General features: G+C 34.5%; 1 protein-coding gene across 1 annotated transcript in view; it reads right to left on the minus strand.

The window, feature by feature from the left end:
• Positions 1-25,161, minus strand: part of Samsn1 (SAM domain, SH3 domain and nuclear localization signals 1) — a 144,611-nt gene that overhangs the window by 80,445 nt on the left and 39,005 nt on the right. Inside the window, exons 7-8 of the mRNA XM_015478650.2 lie at positions 12,092-12,218; positions 9,637-9,989 (exon numbers count right to left, since the gene is read on the minus strand). Coding sequence (XP_015334136.2) covers positions 9,637-9,989; positions 12,092-12,218 — 480 coding nt within the window. The remainder of the gene's footprint in view (positions 1-9,636; positions 9,990-12,091; positions 12,219-25,161) is intronic.

Below are 25,161 nucleotides of genomic sequence, written 5' to 3' on the forward strand. Positions count from 1 at the left end.
TCAAACTATTCTCTTCTTTGTATGCAGAGAAGTTTTTTCCAAAACACAATTACATCACCTCAGACCCTCAACAAACAAACAAGAAACAAGCTGTTGACCAGAAACACTTTTTTGCATAGCTCTCCACTGTTTTAGAGGCTAAACAATAAAACTTGGTTATAGCCCATAAACTCCTGTGTAACCTGACTCCTTTCTCCATCTACTTTGTACCACATACCTTTCTCTGGAAGCCATTCTGAGCCTTCTCTCCTTCTTTCTATGTTGGGCTACTTAACTTCAAGACTTTAATTAGATTTGAGCTCAGTCACCACCACCCCTGAAATTGTTTACTGACTCCTAAGTCAAATCTTTTTATTATAGACCTTTCTAGAACTGTGTAGCAATCATAGCAGTTACCATTTCAAAGTTTGATTATTTTTGTTTCCCATTAGACTATGAAGTCCACAATGTATGCTTCCACCCAACATTTTATCCTTATCTGGCACAAAGTAAATATTCTAAAATCAATTATTGAGTGAATGAATAAATGAGTTCTCGATTTTAATGCTTCCTGTGTCTTGGTTTAAAGTCCTTTCTATAAGTGACGTGTAAGCTTCAGTATGGGTTGGACCTGAGGTAAGTGCAATAAGGGCAAATTTCTAAAGCAATTACTCATCAGTGTGGTTTTATTTAATAGCTGGAAACCATGAGATACATAAAGATCCCACACTGAATATTCATAAGAGATTTTAGAGTGACTTCAACCATTTGCTTTACAACTATCCAGGAAAGAGAGGGAACATGAATTTCTTGCCTTCATTTTTCACTGTCTTCTGAAAAAGGTAGTTATGCTTGAGAGTTCTATTCTGACTCTGAAATAAAATATCATGAAATGCATATGTGATATGACTATGATAAAATATATGCCAGGAGTTTAAATATATGTAAGACACCATTAATACAGTGATAATTTTGGAGGCCAGAAAAGCACAATGCTGAGCTTAGGACCCACACCCCAGCCTGATGCCACCAGAGACCGATAGGCTTGGAGTTACTATAGTACCCCCTATACTATCGTCTCCCTCTGCCCTCCCTATACATTTGAATGAAATACTTCTGGCATTCTTATCACCAGGGAGAACATTCAACAAACTCTATGAAATAATTTTAAATACTAGTGAAAAACAGGAGTGTATATTAAAGGCAGTATTATCTCGCGTGATACAGAATTGATGAGAATTGCAAATGGTGACACCCTAATGGCAAGTACATTTCTTAATTATCTCTGTGACTTCACAGTTCAAGGAAATACCTGATATATCATAGGCATTATGTTAATGTCTGTTGAATGAAAAATAAATGATTATAAATACATAGTTATAAAAGTAAATAGCAATAATTGCCCGTGAAAATATTAGCTCTTTTTCGTTGAGTTCCAGTAGATGTGTCAGGTGCAGTTAAAGACTTCACCTTATAAGAAGACCACAAGAAATCTTCATTTTAGTCATTTAGCAAATAAGAAACTAAAATTCAGAGAAATCAAGTCACTTAACAGTTGTGTGTATAGTAATGGTCAGGCTACAAATGAAGGCTGGGCTTATTTGGCTCCAGTTCTCATGGAGTTCCCACCAAAAATGGTTTATCTGTACTTCCATATGCATTATTCCATATCTGATGCAAAAATTTAAGGACAACTTAGTGAGAGGAAAAATCTGGGCTAAGATTTAGGAGATTTCTGTTTAGTACCAGTTCTTCCATCACCAATGGTGGAACCTCAACTAATTCATTTAATCTTCATGTGAATCAATTTTTCCACCTATACAATGGTAATAATATTTTGCCTAATTTGTAAAGTTAATGTAAGCTAAAGTCTGAGCTAAAATCTCATACCTTGAACCTGGATTTTTCATATGCATGATTTTAATTTATACGGCAAATTAGAAACTTGACTCCATTTTAACAGATGGGAAAAGTAAGGTTAACTTACTATCCTAGTCTCAAGAGTTACAAAGCCAAAATCTGGCAGAAAATTTTGGATTCTTATATAATCTTAGCTAGAAATCTACATACTCTTATATTGCATAGACTATTGAACCTCTTTGAGCTTCATATTTCTATCATTAAAATGGGAAAAATGAAATCACCTCACTGAATCATGACATAAAGATAGTTACTTAAAAGCAACTGAAATATAGTCAAATGTTAAGTCAGTGAAGGCAATGATTGTCTTTATATTGATATATGCACATGATAAGAACAGAAGCTCAGTAATGAATTACTCAAGGGAGCACCGTGCACCGGAGTGTGTACACACATGTGTACATAGCTGATAGATGATGGTGGTGGAAGAGGATTTCTCACTTCAGCCAGGACTTCTTACCCTGAATAGTCCTTCTTTTCTGTCCCCTTCTATAACCATACTTACAATGTCACCAGTTCATTCTTCAAAGGAAAATTCAGTCTTCTGAAATCTCATTTTAAAGGATTTTTTAAAGTAGCTCTCTTTTTACTTCAGGGGTTTTCTTAGTTCCTATGAATGAAAATGTAGACATTTGGTACATAAAGAGATTTTCATGGCCATGATGTCCTGGCCATAACCCAAATGAAGTAAACTCATATGCATAGTTGCTAGTCTTGTCTCTAACATTGCCTAATTTCATCTTGTGATGAGTCCAGGAACATAAAGAAGAAAGGAAGTAGCCTGGACACAGAATGTGTAGGGGGCAAAAAAAAAAAAAAAAAAAAAAAAAAAAAAAAAAAAAAAACCCTNGGTTTAATCCCCAGTACCACCACCAAAAAAAAAAAAAAAAAAAAAAAAAAAGAAAGAAAGAAAGAACCCTTAAACTAAATAGCTTATGAAAGAAAAAAATAAACAAACCTAGAAATAAGGTCAACACAGGGACATCTGAAGAGTAAGAAAAGAACTGCTCTGAACAAGCAGAAAGAAACCTTAATGCACTAATATTTTTAACACATAGAATTTATCTTCTTCAATGTGCCCTCATATTTTAAATTCTTGAAGATAAAAAGAACTTTACGAATCATTGATAGCCCTCACCCATTTGAAAAGTGAGGCAGAAGTGATGGAGAGTAAGCAACCTGACCCAAGGAGATCCTACAAAGTGACAGGGTTGAGCTCACAGCTGACTCTCCTGGCTCTGACTTGTGTTTCTTTGACTTATAACAGCTTCCAACATACCATGCCACAGCCTTTGTCTTCTCCTTACATAGAAATATTTGAATTATAAACTTACTTCTCTGCTGCAAAAGAAAAGGTAACACCATTTGAAATGTTTGCCAAGGCTCATTAAAGGAAATGTTCTAACATTCAGGCCTCTCTCCTGCCAAAAGTTGATGTCCAGCTTGGCTGATTTGATTTGCTTTATTTTGTTGAACATGCAAGAAAGTTTAGCTCTGAGCAAGAAGGAGCTTTCAGTCTCCCATGGCCAGTGAGCATAAGTGGGCACCATTCAGAATGACTCTCCTTGTCCTCCTTTTTTCAGTTGAGAACACAGCAAAACAAATTTCAACTTTCTTGTGGAAGCCAAAATGTACTTATAATTAAATATCATGGGTAATATTTCATTATCATGAGGAATAATTTGAGTGATAAACAATGTATGGCAACTTCAGAAATGTTTTATTATGGTAGTACCAATTCAGCTTTCTCCTTGATTTGAATGCCCCTTGAGTAAAACAAGTCCATGGTGAAAAATATAAAAAGAGAAAAATGATAATACATAGGGGAGAGATATCCTTGATTTCTATAACAGTCTTAGAACTACTTCGCAGGTCAATTTTTCTCACCAATACATAAAATTTGTGTAGTTGGTAAATACCAAACATCAACACAAATAATTAGATTGGTTTGAATGCTATATTACTATGCCTCCAAAATCTAATTTAATAATATCTCTATTTATTCAGGAATTCTAGAATAGTACTTGACATTTATAATTACATTTTATCTTTATTTTTATTACTAAAGATTTTATTAGAAAGGACATTTAAGCATTTTATACACATTTATAATTTACTTTCTTCAAACTCAAACTAAAGAATTTCCATAAACCTGACAACTTATACTATTACAATATCATCATATTTAAGTGTTTCTTCTATAAGCTCCTTTCTCAATGTAAAAGATGTTTGCAGGTCTGGCCAGATTTTTTTTCAGGTTTATTTGATATATAAATAATGCATTTGGCATCCCAGTGAATTTTTGCACCAAGGATTGTGATTAATTTGTTCTTTTTTAAATACCTATTTCTTTTAAAAGGAGCACAACAACTACCATTATACAAGAGGAATAGTAGATTATCCACATGCCCCACCTCAATATAAGCATATATACTCCTAAGTCCCAAGTTCAAAGATTCAGGAGATACTTGGCATAAATCTTTTAAATGAGTGAATAAATGGAAGAATAAATGAGAAAGTTATTGGAGAATCTCTTTATTTTTCAAATTTTGATTTGTAAATGCTAGCTCTTACATCAAACATTATACTGACTATATTAAGATTTGTCACATAAGTTATTCATGATTAATAATTTGTTCTTGTTTATCTAAGACTCAAAATTATTTTTGGAATCTCAGTTCCAATTAATTAATTTTGGCACTGAGTATGGTAGGTGCAGAGATCTTTTGGAACTTTTGTATCACATTTTCCTATCTTTACTTTCAAAAGGCCCAGCCCAGATTATCATTCACTGTAACTTCCTTTTCACAAGTTGTACAAATTTATCTGCTGAAACATCATTTCCTTCCATCTCTCACCATTACTCCAATGTAAACAAGTAAAGTTTAAATACGAAGATGGGAAATAATATCATTTCAGTGAAAGGATGGTACTCAGTTTGTCTGTAGCAAACAGTATGTGAAAGACACTTAGGGATGTGTTAGAAGATTAGGTGAACAGGTTTGTATTTGATCATGTAAGTCTTGGGGAGACACTCAAAGGTTTGTAAGGGCAGCAGTGACATTATCACATGGATATTAGGCAGCATTATTCAGTTAGATTAGAAAAAACTCATCTGGTAACAATGGGTCATGTTGACTGAAGGGAAAGATGAGAGTCATGGATACTGGGATAGATTACCAAAGGGACAGGACAGAGAGAGAAAGTAGCAGAGATGCAGGGACAGATTATCCTGATTTTATTGCCTCTTTTTCACACACCACTGGTTTGCTTGGGCAGTGTTTAAATTTTACACTGCTTAGCAGTGGGCTATGCATCCCAAGAGCACCTCCCCATGTCAATAATTGGTAGCCACTGCCTTTCATTTAAACTAAAAGATTAATTGTAAAATCTTTTGTTACTTTATTTCTTGGTTAGCATTGGCATGAATCCTGTTCCTCCCAATGAAATAGTTGTGTAACTTTTTTTCCATTTGCCATACTTTCCCTTTGACACCATTTTGATGAGTTCATCTGACAGTCCAACAAGGCTCCATCATCCTCTTCTTAGACACCCTTAAGTGGAACCTTGTTTCTTTTCTTACCTCGAAATTGCTGTATATAAATTCCTCATTTTTCTTTGATTTTTGCTATATGGCTCTGTCTCTCTCACTATTATCATTTTCTATCAATACTTTATTTGAATTCTTCTTTACTTAAGTCTATATTTTGTTCTTTCAGAACCTTGACTTTGCCTCTTTCTGAAAGAGCTTTCGTTAGTGTCACATTGTAAACATATCGCCATTTTTATAAAACAGATTTCAAAATATTTGAGAATTAATTTAAAGAGCTGAGTGGATATTTGCTTCCCTTTTCATATCCAGTTTGCTTCTGTTTCTTAATACTATAAAAATAATGTTATTTCTCTTGAACCTGAAAATTTCTCCCAGGTATTGAAAAATATGTTGCTATTATAATATTATACTAAAGGAAGATCTCATCTTCCTCAACACACACTTGTCTTACTTACCTTTGCTCCCCACCAGGCCAGCGGTTCATTTTCCTTTTTTTTCTCTTTTTGTAAAGTTGTTTCAGGCTTTTAATATGCAGAGCATCCTAAGAATCCTTCAATCACTCTTGTAAATGGATTCTAAACACTTGGCTTCAAATATTATTTTTGGTTACCTTCACTACTACTTTCTTTAAGATGCTTCTGAAATCCCCCCTCAAAACCACTCATCTCAGACATTAGAAAAGAACTACTTCTTTAGTTTTTCCTTTCAGGCTTCTCTTGTGGAGTACAGTCTCATAAAATTTGATCTTTTACCTCTCTTGTTTCACATCAATTCCACAATCACATATTTCCCCCACTCCCTGATCCCTCAGACCTTACAAACCACTAAACTGCACATTAAACATCTGTGTGAGTCTCATTTTTCTGTTGACTTCTATGAAGAGCCCTTCATGAACAATACATTTCCCTGTCTGATTCAATTTGTTTATGGAAACTTAACTGAATAAAATGTTACATCTTAGCACAGGTTTCTGGATTATTTGATTTAGGGATAAATGTTGTTGGGTCCTGACACTACTTCATTTAATCTTCCCAACCTTGATTTTAGAAATGGGTGTTTTTCATATGAAATACGTCACTCAGAGGAAAGGTAGTGAATGGGGACTGAAATCACTCTGTAGAATTGGAACTAGTGGGTTAATGAGGATAAGGGGTTTGCCCAAACTCACCCGCAGGTCATGACAGAGCTGGGATGAATCCATCAAAATCAGAGTTCCAACTGTAGTGGGTTTAGCAGAGTCATGCCTGGGTAAATAAGGACTTTCTGGAAGACAAGTCAATTTCAGGCCACTTCAAAACTCTGATTTGATAATGGGATCAGAGGTACTGAAATCTACTATTCCTTAAATTTCTGAAGTCAAGGAGAAACAAATGTCTTTGTGGATTAGATTCATTGCCTATGAAATGTGGAGTGTAGGCCCAGCTCCACCATATCTGCATATTGGCACACTTTTTAAAAAATCTAGTCACACTTTTACCCTTTAAAATCACAAAAATGTCACCTCTGACTACCTGTCATTAATAGTAATACTCATTTCAGAAGCACATCTTTTCCCTCTACACTGTCTGCCTTCTATTTCTTCTATAGAGTGAAAGTTAAATAACCCAAATAATAACTCTGCAATTACTACAGAAAAAATACCAGCTCTGCTAAAATGAAACTGGATATTTTTCACTTGTTATTATTATAGAATATATGTATAGAATATAAAATAATAATTTGCACTCATTCAACTTCTTTCACTCTAGTGTCTCAAATCCCTGGGTGTAAGTGGTCTCATTAAGTTTACCAAACCAATTTAACTCCAACATGTTCTTGAACCTTCTCGCCAAATCCACTGAGGCTTTCCTGTCACAAAAGCTGAACATTCCTATTTGAAATTCTGAGCCTTTGGTGGATAGGCTTGACCTTCTACAGATAAAACTCATTTAGTCATTTAGTTATGCACTTAAAGTAGGCAAAACTACCTAAATTTTTTTCAAAAACTATAACTATTGTGTTTACCTAAATGGACACCCACAGATTCACAAGCATTCATACTCACAATAACTAACTTGATAGGTAATTGAGTTAATCAGAATGAGTAAAGCTTTGGCTAAAAAAAAAAAAAAACAAGACAATGAGAAAAAAATGTTTTTCTAGATTTATGAAAACCAAGTCCACTGGTTTTTAGAACTTCATTCATCTAGGCAGCAAATGCTACTCAGATATTTATTTCTTTATATTCTTAGGACCTTGGAGGATACAAAGATAAATTACTCTTAGGAAATGAATAAATGCCTAATTAATTCTAGCACATGGTAGAGTATGGAAACTCTGTCAAGACAGAAGTAGTGAATAGACTTTTTTGTTTTCTATCCCTAGTATCTAATACTGTGACTTGGCACATAGTAGATGACAATATATGGTTGATATGTGCATAATGAAAGAATAATGTGCTTACATGATCTAGAAGTTCAAAGGAAAGAGAGATGACTTCTGTCTGGCATGGCCCAGGAAGGCTTTCTGAAGGACAAAATATTTGATGTGAACTTAAGGGGTGGAGGAATTGCTCTCAAGCAAGAATAATACACCAGGAAGAGGTTGTCACACAGACAGAAAGATACAGAGGCAAGGAAGCAGGAGACAGCTTTTAGGAATATCAGATCATTCACTTTGGCAGTCCAGCATATGAAACCTATCAGGCAAGAGCAGCAGGAAGATAAGACTGAAAATGTAGATGGAGACCAGACAGCTGTAATCTAGAAATCCAAGTTAAGGTGTCCAGATTTTATTCTTGAAGGATTTTATTCTGTTTTGATTCTTCTGTACCAGCTTTGCTATTTGTCAAGAAGACAGCATCCTTGATTCTGCTTCTGAAGCTGCCAGACAGTCTTCAGAAACACATCCTAATTAATTATATTGCCAGCTACTCTGTGAGAAGATGCTGAAGAGAAGCCTGCCATGTCCAGCTGTCCCAGAAGAGGAAAGACTAAAGAAGCTGGAAAAGCAGCCTCAAAAATGATTAATGTTGAACAATGTCACTGATTGAAGTCTGTTAGCAGACACCTGTAACATTTAACATGGAAGTCCAGTCTCAGGTCACCCTAGTCCTAGTCTTCAAAGACAAAACACAAACCTTTGAAAGGTAAAAAGGACTCTGAAAGAATAAGCTTCTTCAGAGACTTCTAATGCATCATAAAAATATAACCGTGTCTAATGAGAGATTGATCCTTAGAGGAAAATGGTGTAGAGGCTTCCTGGACACACAAAGCTATTCCATTCCTTCACTGCAAACACAAACAACCAATAAATGTAGGGAAATTATGCCTTAAGGAGCATGAAATCAAATTTTTTAAAAAGACACCCTTACATCCTAGAGGATTTATGATATTCAATTTTTGGCTTCTCGGGTATTTCATGAGTTTAATATTACTATTTTCATTTCACAGCTAAGAAAATTAAGATTCAATGGTTTAAGTAATTTGCGTAAGCTAAAAAAGTAGCAGGGCTCGAATCCAAAACAAATTTGTCTAACTACAGAATCTGTACTTTCTCCTATACCCTACAGTCTTAGAGTCTAGCTTGGTACATGGAAAACTCTATAATATATTAACTAGAAGCAGAATTTCTAGCATAAGACTATGTATGTTCCAGATATTGGCTCTACCTCTTGTTAGTTGCTTAAATTTGTACCAGTTACTAACATATTGGTACCTTAGTTTTGTTACCTATGAAACAGGGAGGAAATAATGTTAGAATAACAATCCTTATGTTACATGGTTGTCGTGATATTTAAATGAGTCAATACATGGGAAGTGCTTAGGAGAATACCAGGCCCCAAAAAATGCTCATTAAAATTATTTGTTAGCTGTCAGTGCAACTTCATTTTACTAGCAATAATTTAGGCAATTCAATCACATTTTCTTAATCCAAATCAGCAGCTAAAGTCTCCCTTCAATTAAAATAAAATCTCTGGAAAATACTATGCAGTAGTGTATTTGTACACAAAGGAACATATACAATATTAACAGGGACAAAAACCATAAGAGCTGAACTGCTTTTTGGAAAGACAGCTGTAACTCTGGTAATTTTCCTGAAACTAAAAAATGTGACCGATTGACACATTTTTTTTTATCTGCTTATTTCCTGGTGGTATAAATACACAGATTAAGATGACATATTTCTGTAGTTTACAAACTCACCCATGAATGTAAGAGATCTATATCTGTGTGAGAAGATTTGAGACGTGAGTGGTGAGTGCAAGAGGAGCAGTTGTCCCAGGATCCAACTTGGACAATTTGGAAGTCAATGCCAGTCCAGAACAGATTTTCTGGAAAAGACTTCCAGATGTTCCACTTCTGAACTTCGCCTTCGTGATAAGATAATATGTCTTCCAAGTCGCATTCATTTGAAGTGCTGGATGGATCCACAGATATAGGATGAGACTCTGGTCTAATTTCCATTTCTCCCCTCCTCCTTGTGCTAAAATTATTAGCTTTCTTTTCTTGAGATCTGCTTAGTTTCATACAGGAAATCAATGTGTCATCTTCATTTTCTGAACGACAAAGACACATGAGTTAAACATTAAGGCTAATGGTTATTTACTTGTAGAAATTATGAATTATGAATACTCTACTTATCTTTGTAGATTACAAATGAATGAACAACACAGTATGAACCAGGGAGTCATCCAACTTCCCAAAAAGAATTTATAAAATTATTTCTTTAAAAAGTAATTTGCTGAATGAAATTGTTTTATAAAACTCAGATTTACCTCTAACATCTGAAACCATATCTATTGATTAACATCAATTGTACTAAAATGAAAGGAAGTCATATGCAAAAAGCATACTGAGAACACTTAAGAAAAATTATAAATTAAAACATTTCCCCACATCTTACAAGCATAAGTGATGCAATCATTTTATTAAATATTTTTAATTTTTTTAAGTAACATGTATAAGAGAGTATCTTCAAGAAGCAAATCAATTTCTTCACTTTATGTAAATAAATGATATCTCAAAGAATAGAGGCTGAAATCCTATGTTCATTCTAAAAATGTACTCTTCTCATATCAATCTGCAAAGAAATTTATGCACGTAGTGCATCGCATAGTGAAATATTTTGGAAAAGCAAGGAAAAGACTGAGAACATGAAGAAACAGCAAATCTTTAGTACTACAAAGTTGATTAGTGAGATATATATTTACTTAATATGGCAATGGGTGAAATTTCTAGTATAAAAATTTCTAGTCCTCCCTTATCCATGGGATATGTTCCAAGACTTCTCATGGATGTCTGAAATTGTGAAGAGTACTGAACAGTATCTACACTGTGTTTTTGTCTGTAAGTACTTACTTATGCTAAAGTTTAATTTATAAATAATGCATAATAATAATAAAAGAAAAAAAACATAATGGTATACTCTATTAACAGTTACATGAATGCTTCTCTCTCTCTCTCTCTCTCTCTCTCTCTCTTTCTCTCTCTCTCTCCCCCTCCCTCCCTTCCTCCCTCCCTCTCTCTCTCTCTCCCAACTGCATAGGACAGCTACCCTATAAAGTTTGGATATTCTGGACAAAGGGATGATTCATGTCCCTCCCTAGATGGAACAGTATGACATCATATTTCATCAGAATACTACAATGGCTCAGAATTTAAAACTTTTGAATTGTTTACTTCTGGAATTTTCCATTCATACTTTTGGACCATAGTTGACTATATGGTTTGAATATGAGTTGTCTCCCCAAAAAAGCTACCATTAATGCAGGAATACTCGGAAGTAAAACAATCAGATTATGAGTGCTGTAAGCTCATCAGTCTATCCCAGTTTGGATAAACTTTGTAGTAATTACATAGGCAGGTGGGATGTGAACGGAAGAAGTGGGTCAGTGGGTGAGTGTCCTGGAAGGGTGTATCTTCCCTGTGGCTCCATCTCCCCTCGTTTTACTCTCAACCCTGCCATGAGGGGAGCATATTTCTTCTGCAGGGACTCTACCCCATTATGTGCTGCCTTATCTTAGGTCCAGAGCAAGAGCCAATTGTGTACAAACCAAGACTCTGAAACTGTAAGCCTGAAACAAATTTTTCCTCCTTTACTTTGCTCTTATTGGGTATTTTGGTCACAGAGACCAAAAAGTTAAGTAAACCACTGACTGAGGCTAACTGAAACTGTGGAAGGTGAAACTGTGGGTAAGGAGGGACTACTGTACTATACAAAACAATTTCAGATAACAAAAACATGTCTCACCCAAAGTAAATGGCTCTAAGTCATTGAATCCCTTTAAAAGGAAATGTGTGACAGATACAAAATAATTATAATTCATAGGCCATTTCTGTAAATAAATAAATTCAAAGTTGCAAATGACATTCCAATTTGCTATACTCACATCAAAAATTTTCAATATTGTTCACTTTGGTGGAGGAATGGGAAGGGTAGACATTACTGACCCTTATTTTCCCTCTGGGATGCAGCATAGGTATGGGGTGAAATTTAGGAATAGGATTAGGATACCCGTTTTAAAATAACTTAGCAATGAAATAGAAAGCTCAAAGTTTAACGATTATTTTAAGACCTTATCAAAATGAACTTCATTAATATATGCTTCACCAGTTTTCCCTCAAAGAACTTTTAGCAGCTCATTGAGCTTTTACTTACGGAGATTTATTAATGTGGGTTTCACCTCATCCACACTCTGCGCCCTGCTTTTCTTGGTCCTCACCAGTCTCTGTAGACGTTTTAATGTCCCCATTGATTCCACTGGGTCACCACCTGATTTTATGGCCTAGCACAAACACAGCTCAAGATAAAGACAAATTATTCTTCATAAAAGATTAAATATAAAATATGTTGAGAACATAAATGGGGGGAAATTAATAATATGGCCTTAAAATCTAAAACCTGAGGCAATTTAAGCAGTAACTTAAAAGCGTACCACATTTGGGGGGTTCAAAATTATAAAACATGTTATAGCTGGTCAGTCATATACTCAAACAGTGAAGTGTTTAACAATTTTTTTTTCCCCTTCAAAATGCAGCAAAGTGGATGGACTCCAGAGCCATCTATAAATGACTCACTTCTGCCCAATGTGAAAGTGCAGAAAGGAGTTAAGTTCTTTGTAGCATGATATATAAGAAAGAAACTGATATCAGACAAAACAAAAACAGACAAAGCAAAATTTAAATTTTCTTCCTTTTCCTTTTGGAAATTTCTAGAAAACAGCAGTTTGTTTCAAGTATAAAATGTTTTTGAGTAATATATTTTGCATGGTATTGCTTATTGCTTTCTCAAAGACAAATGAAATAGAAAGCTCAAGTTTAATTAGTTTAAGACCTTATCAAAATGGACTTCATTAATATATTGGAGTGTTACAAAATACAAAGGTGTACTACATTATATTTTAGTATATCAGTGTTACTTGTTTATGATGAAAATATATGGATAAAAAATTAACATTATATTAGTGGCTCTTAAGGTTTCTTTGAAAGAAATAGAAATATTTTCCACTAGTTTAATATTGGTGAATTTGTACTTATACAATTTTCATTCATTATTTTTAAGGTATTTACTTTTCAATGTTTTACAATGTTTTATAAATTAATACTTTGTATACTAAGTTTTATACAGTAGGTAAAGGAATTGTATTCTGTTGTATTGACCAGATGGGAAGTAGAATCATACTCAGAAATACTTATTTTCCATCCAGAAAGTTCTAGACTCAGAAATCCTCTGCTTTTATCTCATTCTTTTTATTGAAGAGCTGATAAATGACATCTAAATAGACACCACAATTTTAAGAGGTTAAAAGATTCGTTTCCTCATTAATGTTTGAAAGTAACATATATATAATATTCTTTTCTGATCCTAGGAGAGAGATTATAAGCCCACAGAAATATTTGGAAATAAAGATTTTCTGGCATGAAAACATTTCCAATCTTAATAGTCTGATTTTATTTGGGCTTTAAGAATGACTTTAAACAACCAATATAAACTTGATGTTTTGTCTCTGCATAGTAGTACCTAAGTACAAAATGTGATGTTTTGTCAGAGAAATCCATACCTGTTTGCATTAAATAAATGGGAAAATATTGAAATCATTTTAATCTTTCAAAGAGGGTTGTGATGAGATATTCTTAGATATGCAAAACCTTCCCTCTCTTTCAAAGGTCATATTCAGTTCAACACAATTTCTATTGCTATTTTTTTTGTATTATATTTTCAGTATTCCTTTTGGGGGCTTTGTGAGTTGCTCAATTTTATAGACCTGTTACAACTCAGGAAGAGCTATTTTCTAATCTTCAGCCTCCTGCAGAAATAATAAGCTGACATTGCAAAACCGTCTTGTCTTTGCTGTGCTTCTTTTCTTATGGCAACCTCCTTCTGTTACAGCCAAACTTAATTGCTCCATTGAAAGAAACACTGCCTTGAAAATAGCCTTCTCCCTCTCCCTTCTTTGTGGGAAAGGCCTGCACTTGATTTGGGAAAAGGTGCTATATACCAGGGAAACTGAACTTCATATAAATGATTTGCCCCTAGGAGGAAGAAAAGTATTTCGACGTATCTAAATTCAGATGAGTCAGATCTCAGGGCTCAGAAATTTACAAACAAACTGACTCCTTTTATTTTTTGCTCACTCTCTAGAATAGCCTTTTCAATGTACAGTATGGTTAACTTTTGTGTCTTTATTCAGCCATTCATCTTTAAGTTACTAGGCATCAGATCAGTCCACTGCATTTTATTCAGTTTAATTCCATGTGCCTAGGACATTGCACAGTTCAAAATATGGTTGCTGAGTATAAGTACAGTTTTGATGTTTTTTCCAACAAATGGATTGTCCCAGTAAATTTTTGATACTGGATTGGCTACTTTCTGGACAGTCTCCTCCTCTTGCTAATAGGTAGTTTATACCTGAAGGATAAAAGTTGGAGTTAAGATTATTATAATAAATGTAAGATGGATATGGTGGTGTGCAGCTGAAATCCCAGCAACCCAGGAGGCTGAGGCAGGAGGATCACAAACTCAAGGCCAGCAACTTGGCGAGAATCTGCCTCAAAATAAAAAGGACCGGGATGTAGCACAATACCCCTGGGTCCAATCCCTAGTATCCTCAAAATAAAAGAATAGTAAAAGTTACAAAAAAAGAGAGATATGGAATCATGAAGACTATCCACTAAAAATAAATCATCTAGAATATTTTCAAAATAACAGATTATTTCAGCTCAATCTCCTAATCTGTTACCTTCATATTTGGACTGAATGTGATTGAAATTTATCATAATGATCTTTTTTAATTCAAGGTATGTTCTAAGAGACTGCTCCATAAATTTAACTTAACATTCAACTTATCAATGCATTTTTACTGAATGCCTACTCTAAGTTAAGCATTATACACATTCTGGGGATATGGCATTAAACCAGGAAAATGTGATCACTGCTTTGAAATAAAAAGTTGATAGACTATAAACCTATAAACAAGCATGTGAATAAGACAGTGTGAGATAAAAAGTGCTATGCTAAGAACTAACAGAATAGTCGGATAAGGATAAACAGGATGGTTCACCAATTTAGACTGGGTGTTTAGGAGGGACTTTGCTAAATGAACCAAACAAGAGTTGAAGATGGTTTTGGATGCAGCTGATGTTTTAAAAGGACATAGCAGCTGAGAACTGGAGGACAGAAAAGGTTCAGCCAGTCAACTGAGGGAAGAAAATTCCTGGAAGGGGAGTCAATTGGTGCAAAGATTCTAAAGGTAGAATCCCTAAAAGAGTTTATATGGGGTACCCAAGAACAGGTGGAGTATCTTAAGATAATCCCAGAAACTAACAAGAGTCCTTCAAGGAGGCTTCTGTAGAATAGGTGGAAGAATACATATGCCTGAGGGGAGTGACATGGATTAGTTTACATTTTTATTCATGCTCTCTATTTAATTTTGGTCATCTTTCTTTCAATTAACTTTTCCCTGGTGGTATTCACATATGCTCTGTTCTCATCCATCTTTAACCAATTATTTTTTAATTTACTGAGTTTCCTACCCCCTTTCCTAGGCATGCATCTCAAAAGTTAACTAAGTACACATCCTTTTATTTACTTCCTTTAATTTCCCATGCTTTCAACCAAGCTCAATGCTTTCCCCTACTACTCCATTTAAATTGCTTTTGGTCCAATGACCCATTCTTTTTTAAATTTTTTTATTTATTAGTTCAAATCAGTTATACATGACAGTAGAAAGCTCTTCAATACATTGTACACAAATGGAGCAGAATTTTTCACTTCTCTGGTTGTGCATGAAGTAGCATCACACCATTCGTGCAGCCATACATGTACCTAGGTTAATGATGTCCATCTCATTCAACCGTCGTTCCTACCCCTTTGCCCCCTCTCCCCTCCCCTTTACCCCCTCCAAAGTTCCTGCACTTATCCCTGCCCACCCCTACCCTCTCGTATGGATTAGCATCCACTTATTAGAGAAAACATTCTACCCCTGTTTTTTTGAGATTGGCTTATTTCACTTGGCATGATATTCTCTAACTCCATCCATTTACCTGCAAATGCCATAATTTTATTTTCTTTTAATGCTGAGTAATATTCCATTGTGTATATATGCCATAGTTTCTTTATCCATTCATCTTTTGAAGGGCATCTAGGTTGCTTCCACATTTCAGCAATTGTGAATTGTGCTGCTATAAACATTGAAGTGGCTGTTTACTCTTAAACCCTTTAATCTTGGTATTCAGGAATGTTGACTACCATGACCTTCCACAAGTACTTTCCTTTTGTGATTGTGACACAATGTTGTCCTTTTGCCTTTTTTATCTGTTCCTTCCCTAACTTCCAAATGCTGACACCTTCTTATCTTGAAATTAAATTATTAAACTTCTTCATGGTCAACTATGGGCCCTTGCCTAACATCACCCTTCTCCTTTTGCGAGTGTACACATGTGTGTGCATGCTCTCTCACACAGGACTTTTTATAATACTTCCATGTTGATCCTGGAGAATGATCCAGTATATCATTCTCCAGGCCTCTAGACAGAGCTTCAGGTTCACAGACCCAACAGATTGTTTAAAATGGCTTATAAGCATGATCAAAACTGACTTCTACACCTTTTCCTGAACATGATTCTCATCCAGTCTTCTCCAGCTTAGTGAATACCATCTCCATCCATTCAACTCCACGTTCCATAAATCAGTTTGCTCTGTCCTACTTCCAGATTACCTCTTGAGTCTGTCTGTCTCCATCTTTATTGCTAGGACCCTTTAACTTAATTGTCTCTTATTGAAACTATTGCCAAGTCTCTAATTGGTTTTCTTTTCACTTTTGTCTTTCTAAATTAGAATCCTCTTTGAAAGATGGAAGTCTCCATCCAAATGGTAATTATATGACTATAAATGTAACTTTTTCATTTGTATATATTTGATATGTACCTAGTGTTTTCTCATATATACTTACATGTATAAATGAAAATAGCTTTTAGTTTGTTTTGCTCACAATTCTTTAAATAATGTAAAAATTTAGTTAGAGTGGTAGGTTAAATATGTCTCATTTTCTAATACTTTGCTTGACAATTAGAATTATAGAATAAATTTTAGAAAATGGAATCAATGAATTATTGAACTGGGTTAGTCATACAATTATATTTTATGAACTGGGATGGAAATTATTAGAGATCTAGTCTACCAGCCTATTTAATAAATGAGAAAACCCTAGGTAGCTTACCCAAAGAAAGATAATTGATTAATAATAGAGTTAAAATGAAAACCAAGTATTCTGACTTTTAATCCAATGTTCTTTCTTAAAGGATTTTTGAGAGCCAACATAATTACTAGTCATCTAGAATGGACAGCCAAATTAGGACCAACCAAATTCAGGGCTTTGATTTGTAAGTTAAATATGGTTTCCCAGTACAGCAGATAAATATCAGGTAGATAAGAGACTTTTCTTCTTAAATGTATATATCTAAGAGGAACACAGGCACACACACACTGGAAGGGCATTTACATCTCTCTTCTCCCTTCCTTTTTTTCAGAAGAGAAACCTAAGCTTATGAAGACTCACTAAATCCAGGTCACCTATCTACCTGAATCATGTTCTCTTTACCTCACTAATGAAAAGGTGCTGGAGAGTCACATGCAAGACCTTGGATGAAATAAACAACAACAACAAAATCCCACCCCTTTGTTCTTAATTTTATGCTTACTTTCTCATTTGGAAAAACTCTAATGTCAATCTTTCACAAGTATTAAAATAGACAATCCTGATCGCCTGATTTATATTTTATATGAGAAGGAGAATGGAGTCTTTAAAGTTAATATTTGGGTTTATTTTTAAAGAAAGCTGTAATGAAAATAAGGAAGTAAAACTTCAGGAGTTTCATGTAATTTGCATTGACAGTTTTCTCAGAGCTTCCTAGTCTTCTGACTCTCAGCTTTGTTATTAAAAATGTACACATCCGTAGGGCTTTAGGAAAAATGTCTCTGCTCACAATCTCTTACGTAAAAATCAGAATGTCAATTTGTATAAAAAGTTTGCATCCTTCTTTATATTTGCATAAATAATTTCCATCTTTGTTTATATTCTATTTTCAAGTTTTTTTAAACAATGAAGATGCATTACTTCTATAATTGGGAGAAATTCTGTAATTCTAAAATGTATTTAGAATGCAGGTTTCAATAAGTTATTCTGTCTTTGCCAAGAAGGGGCAGAAGTACCAGTTTTTCTACTCTGAATTGGTTCCTACCCACTTGAAAGGAAAGTTATCTTGGGATTGGATACAAAATAGAAGGGTTTTTTCTTTTGTTTTTTCCATGAAAAAAACAGAAAAACAACAACAACAACAACAAAAAAAAACAAAACAAAACAAAAAACAGCATAACTCCCAAAGCTATATCTACATTCTTTTTTATGCAAAGTGACTAGTCTCTATTCATGACCTAAAACATACTCTAAAAAGATAATTTGTAAGGTCACAATGATCAATTATCATGTAGTAATCCAGCAGACAGTGATAAAATGAAGAGGATTATGAGCTGGAATCAATCAATGCAAACACATGAAAACAAACACATTTCACTTTAGAGTTTTATTTCACTGCTATCTTGGAACTACACCTAACTAAAAAGACAATTTGAGAACTATTTATGTAAATGAAGAAAAACAGTTGGTGAGGAAGTTGCCACGTTAATAATAGATATTCATATATGATTATAATTACAAAATTCATTAATCTTTTAGTGATAGAAACTGAAATTAAACTAAGACTGGACCAGCACAATTTTAAAAAGTCATTAAAAGAATAAGTAATTAGATTAAATAATTAAATCAAATGTATTCTCTTACAAGGCTTTATAATACATTTACTTATTCATTTAACACACATTTATTTACTGAGAACCTAATCTGTGGCAGCTGCAAAGGAGGAGACATTTGTCTTCCTGTGATGCTCATTGTTTAGTATAAGCCCTAAGAAAAATAGTCATCTGTAACTGAACCTATGCCCTCCATTAGAACCTTAATTCTTTGGGGATCCAGGCCTATTTTCACATATCTCAGTTCCTTAATATGCTCAACGAATATATTTGAGCTGAATACTTGGCCAAAAATAGATTGAGGAAAAGGCTAAAGTGTGTCATAAGAGAAGTACAAATAAAGTTCTATGACTGGGGATGGAACTCACTAACAGAGTGCCTGCCTAGCAGGCGTGAAGCCCTGAGTTCAATACTCAGCACCACACACGCACAACAATAATAATAATAATAAATATACACATACACATGTATGCATATACACACGTATTCATATATATGTATATGCGTATACATACATCCTGTAGTTATTCATAGGAGAGAACGATTATATCAGGTTGGGGGTGAAAAGGGGAAACCAGTATGAGGTGCGGGTTTGCAGGCATTTGAACTGCCAAACTGTGTGATTTAGTGTATCTAACAAAGCCTGTTATGTCGCAGTCTTAGCCCTCAATGTAAATCCAAGCAACCCACTCAAGTCCTAGTACAGGCTTCTAGCTTCTTCTTCCTTTCAAGCAGGTTGTGAGGTACACACACTGGTCTTAGAATAAGGTACCTCTGGGAATGCAGAAAGGGGCTTGGAGAAGCCACACAGGTTCTATTTTCTATGGCATAAGGAATTTCAACTTCAGGGTCGTCTTTGCATTTCTGTAGGGGTAAAGTCACTCTTAATGTGGAGGCATTGCCAAACCAGCCAAAAGCTGCCAAGATTACACCAGTCAGAGATGCAAATGGAGGTGTTTTTTTTGGTTTAAGGGGAAAAGCCACAGATGTAATATTGTTCTCACTTCCTGTGTAATATCCCCTGCTCTGAAATTTTGAAGAAGTTTCTAGAACTGTTCATTACAGTGGTTCTCTTTTTGGGTACACTTCCTGTATGACAAAAAAAAATAGGAAATTTTAGAGCTAATATATGAATTAATTTTCTTTCAGTACCTATAGGATTTCTAACAATAGGAAGAGCCATGGGTATAGAAAATTACATAGAAAAAAATTCAACCTTTGTATCTCAAATTTTTAATGTAATAAATACAAGAAATAAATAAGAGGAAACCCTGGTGCAATAACCAGCCCTGCTCTGCACATAAATGACGGTTCTGCTTTGACACTCTGCTTTGTGACTAGCCATGTGGACCTGAGCAAGCCACTTCACTTCTCTGCACTTCAGCCCCTTAATCTATAAAATAGGAAGCTGGATCAGAGGAATTCATTGTTCCTCATGTAAGTTTAGGGACATGAGACTAGACAAGTGTATCCTTCTATCCCTTCACATAAACACTTAGATCTTTAAAGTATCAAGGAAAAAGTGGAAATGAACTATTAATAATCACAGAGCACAACAGTTTGAAGAAGCCTTTCCTAGTTCAGCACCATATTTTAAAAATGGAAAAACTGAGATACAAAAATGTGAATTTAGTATCATTCTAAGAGCACGATCAGTGGTATGGATCTCTTGACCCATACCAGTGTTCTTGACACTGTTTCAAGTTAAGGTATTTCCTCGTCTTCCAAATGCACACTTTATTTTCCACTGGAATTATTTTTGGTACTCACTGAGATTCATTTCTTTCTTTTTATTTTAGTTTTCCTCATGGTTCCTTAACATTTAACTAATTATGAAATACTCCGAAGGCAAGAGAATACAGTGGAAGACAAAACTGTTTCCGAAACTTAGATGCCAATAATATTTTAGTTATTTTGAGAAAAGGCATCTATGAATAAAGATATTTTTGAGATTATTCTATTCATGCCTACATAAAGCAACATGATTTGCTGAGAGTATTTATTGGCACAAAGCTGCAAGTATGTATTACAGTTCCATTTTAGGAACCGATAATCAAATAAGTTGTGTAATTTAACTTGTAGTGTTCTCCCAAAACTGTTTGGAACAAGAACTATAAATAGGAAGTACAGTTTATTCAAGTGCATAATATATAATACTTGATCCTGGAAATTTGCCACCTTCTAAAACATGTCTTTTCCATGAACCTCTGTTTAGCAATGCTCCCCAAGGAAAGAAAGGTATGTATAAATTATCCATAAGACATATATACTGTATGTTCAAGTACACATAAATCTGAGGATTTTAACATCATAAGGGAGAGTTGGCACTTTAAGGAAGTATGCTTTTTGACATTGTTAAATTTTCTCTATCTTAGACATTGCTAAATTTTAGGCAAAAGTTTTACATAACCTACCTATTCTTTGAAGGAAATGCATTATGCTTCTCTTAAGTAAGGAGACTTCTCAATAAAGATAAGATTTTTAATTTTTATGTTCTCTAAAAGCATTTCTTTGTGGCAACTAAAACAATTGTAATGAAGAACTATAGAAAACAAAACTCATTAAAATAATATCTTTAATGATATGTCTCACTATTTCATGAGCAACAGGCTTAAAACAAGTCTTTGACAGCAAGATGGACAACAACCTTCAGAGGTTACCCACTCTCTTTAGCATTGGAAGAGAAAAAGGAGATTCCGATATTAATTTTCTTTTTCTGGTACCAGAGATTGAACCCAGGAGTGCTTAACCACTGAGCCACATCCCTAGCCCTTTTCCATATTATGTAATAGACAGGTTTTGCTAAGTTACTTACAGCCTCACTAAATTGCTGAGGCTAGCTTTGAATTCACGATCCTTCTGCCTCAGCCTCCCAAGAGCATAAACCACAGTGCTTGGATTTAACATTCTTTAAAGAGCAAAATGAACAAATAAAACTGCCACAAAGCTAGCAAAATAATTGGGAAAACATCCATTGTTCTGATTATAATTATCCTGTTATCAAAGTACACTTATTGGTGTTTCATCAGTGACTTCATCTGTATGTACATAAATAGGATGATGAATGTGGAATATGTGTACTTGAACATACAGTCTCTATGTCTTATGGATAATTTATACATACTATACATTACATATTACATATATATGTTAGATTCACACCCTATTCCTTCATTTATTCCAATACCAATCTATGATCCAAAAACCTAAAGAAGGTTGAAGGAAAGAACATTAGAAATAGGAAAATGGTTTATGTAGCAGTCTACTCTGCAATCCCTCAGTGCCCTACATTATCTGGCACTTATTAGGTATCAATTTTTAAAAGTACAATAAAGCTTAAATACAAACCACATATATGTTTGGAATTGGATAATGTCCCTAGTCACAGCATGAGATTTTATTATACTTGGTCAGTGTAAGCTCATTATGATCAATTCCAATTTCTTTAGAAAAATTCATGTACCTGATATCAAACACAGTTTATACATACCTAGGGTACTTTAATGGGCATTGATGGACTTTACAGCAGAGATAGAAAGGTCCTACGGTCTGAATGCTGTGCTCCCTAAAATTCATATGTTAGAACCCTAATGCACAATGTGATACTGTAAAGAGGTATGGCCTTTGGGCCTCATGAATGGGGTCAGCACTCTCAAAAAGAGATTGAAGGGAGTTGTTCCTGCATGAACAGGATGCAGCAAGAAGGAACCATCTTTGAGGTGCAGAGCAAGACACTAAATTTGCTTGGCCCCTTGATGCTGGACTTCCCAGCCTCTACAACTGTGGGCGACAAGATTCTGGTTAGAAATTACATAGTCTAAGGAACTCTGTTATATCGACCTGAACGACTTAAACAAAGGAAGTTTAAAATTTTATTATGAAAGGAGAACTAACTATGGAAAGAAGGAGAATTTAGGGAAAGAAGGATATAATGGTTTACTGAACATCTTCTGAGAGCAGTATACCTTTGAAGTTTCATTTAGTATTTATAACAAAAGAAAATTTTATTATCACCATTTTACAAATAAAGAAAGTTAAGCACAGAGTTTAAACAAGAATAGTGGCTCATACAAAGAAAGGTAAGGCAAATTTGGTTATGAACTCCAAATTGAGAATTCTCAATTTCTAAAACATGGTACAACCAATGAACACAGATAAGAAGCAGAAAATTGACATCACAGCTGATGTGACTGAAGCAAGTGCTCAGTGATTGGATTTATTTTGCTAGTGTTTGTGGCTTCTTAAAGAATTGGATCTATATCTTTAGGCTTGTTACATTGTAAGGATGCCATATAATATCTCAGACTTGGAGCTGTGTAAGTTCCAAGAATGTGTTTACTAGCCATTTTCTGAATTGCATAATTCCTTTCTAAAAATAAATAAGAGAAATGACAAATAATTTCTCTCAATATTTCAAGGGGTTCAAAAGTGAAAATATTCATATGTATTTGAAGTCAGACTTTTAACTAGAAAATATAGTTCATTTACAAAATTCATTTGTCAGAATTAGACTTTTCTTCTTCCCTGAATAAAAGTTGCTTAAACTCTTTGCTTTGCTTTGAAAGGAAAAGTGTGCTTTTCCTAGATTCGGTGTAACTCTGAATATGGAAATGAGAAAAATATAGTGTGATTTTAACTTTGTCATACCAGAAACAACAGGTGTAGATTCCATTTTAATGCCCTGTATCCTTTCAACATCAACTAAAGTACCACTTTTTAAAGTCTTCTTTTCATAGAGATTAGATTCTCATTCTAACAAATTCGCCCTATATTTTATCTGCTAAGTGAGTTATAAACTTACTCTTTGGAAGCAGGACATTTTCTCCATCTATTAGTATCTGTAATTTCAAAATATTATTATGTAGCTCTGATAGCTTTTAAATGTGTCCACAAATTCTCACATATTTCTCTCTTCAAAAGATGGATCATAATGCCCCTCCTCTTTGTGTGAGCTGGATTTAGTAACTTGATTCTAGTAAAAAGAATATGATGGAAATGTTGATGTTTAACTTCTGGGACTCGGTCTTAAAAGGAGTTATGTTCTTTCCTTGTCTAACACAATAGCTGAACTTATACAGTACATAAAAATCATTAGAAATAATAAACACAGATTAATGCTTAATATCAGTATTCATCTCAATATTATCACAACATATTCAATGACTCTTTTGTTTGCCACTTATAAGGTACTGTTTGAAATGTTGCTTCAGCCTCTTTTTCCTTTTCCTTATAGATTGTTCACACCTCTCATCTCAAATCTGTCTAATGAAACTTTCAGAAGGACCTGCTGCTCTTGTTTATTAATAGATTATCAGATTACACCATAATCTTAAAAGTTCTTCCCAGTAACACAAGTGTTTTGACTTCAGTTAACCTCACTAAATGAATAAATCAATAAATAATGACAACAACAAGAAAATGTCCCACTTTGGTCCACACAAATCAATAAATAATGACAACAACAAGAAAATGTACCACTTTGGTCCACACACTACACATCTTTCTAAACAATGGTGTGCTGCAATGGATATAATTTTAAAGTTTTATATAATCACAGGCTGTGATTAGCCCATATTGCATTCATTATTAATCCAATTTTTATCTCAAGAACTACATGACTAACTCTACATGCTGATATCTCCCACGAGAACAGAAGTGGGTTAGTCTAGGTTGCGCAGAGATAAGTCTCCACACCATCCCACTTTGTAGACACAGGTCTGTCTGATTGCTTGGGTGGAGCAGTTAGACTTCTGCATTGTCCGAAGTGACTGTTTTCAAGATAAGATGTATCAGTTAAGAAAGTGTTCAGCTCTGAGGAATGGAAAAATCCACAATAGTGTCTTAACCAAGTAGGCAGCTTATGTTTCCATAAACGAGAAGTCCAAACAAAGGCAGTCCAAGGCTAGGGCAGCTTCCAAAGAATGTCCTTAATGACCAGGCTTCCTGCCTTTTCCTGCTCCACCATCCTCACATCTCTGCCTTTGGCCTGCTGGTGGAAGATGGCTGCTAACTCACCAGATATCATGTCCAGCATTAGATAAGAAAGAGTGCAAAGGACAAAACTCATAGATCTTTGCTTTTCTTTTCCCCTTCCTAAAAATTTGTTAGCATTTCATTGGCCAGCCCTGAATCCCATGGCTACCTCAAACTAAAGAAGAGGCTGAAACTTCAAATACTTACTGTTTCCATAATAAAAGACATCAGGAAAGAAATGGGTTAAATTGGGTATGGAGTGATGTGGGTACTCAATACTTTAATAGCTGCCATAGGACAGAATGTATGTGTATATGTTATGCATTTTAATTAAATAATTTAATTAAATGTGTACTACATGTATATTTTTGATTAAATATTCAGTTATCAATATTTTTTTCTCACTAAAAGAGCTCAGGAGGAATACGTTTTGACTCAGTCCTGGGTAG

This window comes from Marmota marmota, unplaced genomic scaffold, assembly GCF_001458135.2.
Source record: "Marmota marmota marmota unplaced genomic scaffold, marMar, whole genome shotgun sequence".
Classification (NCBI taxonomy): Eukaryota; Metazoa; Chordata; class Mammalia; order Rodentia; family Sciuridae; genus Marmota; species Marmota marmota.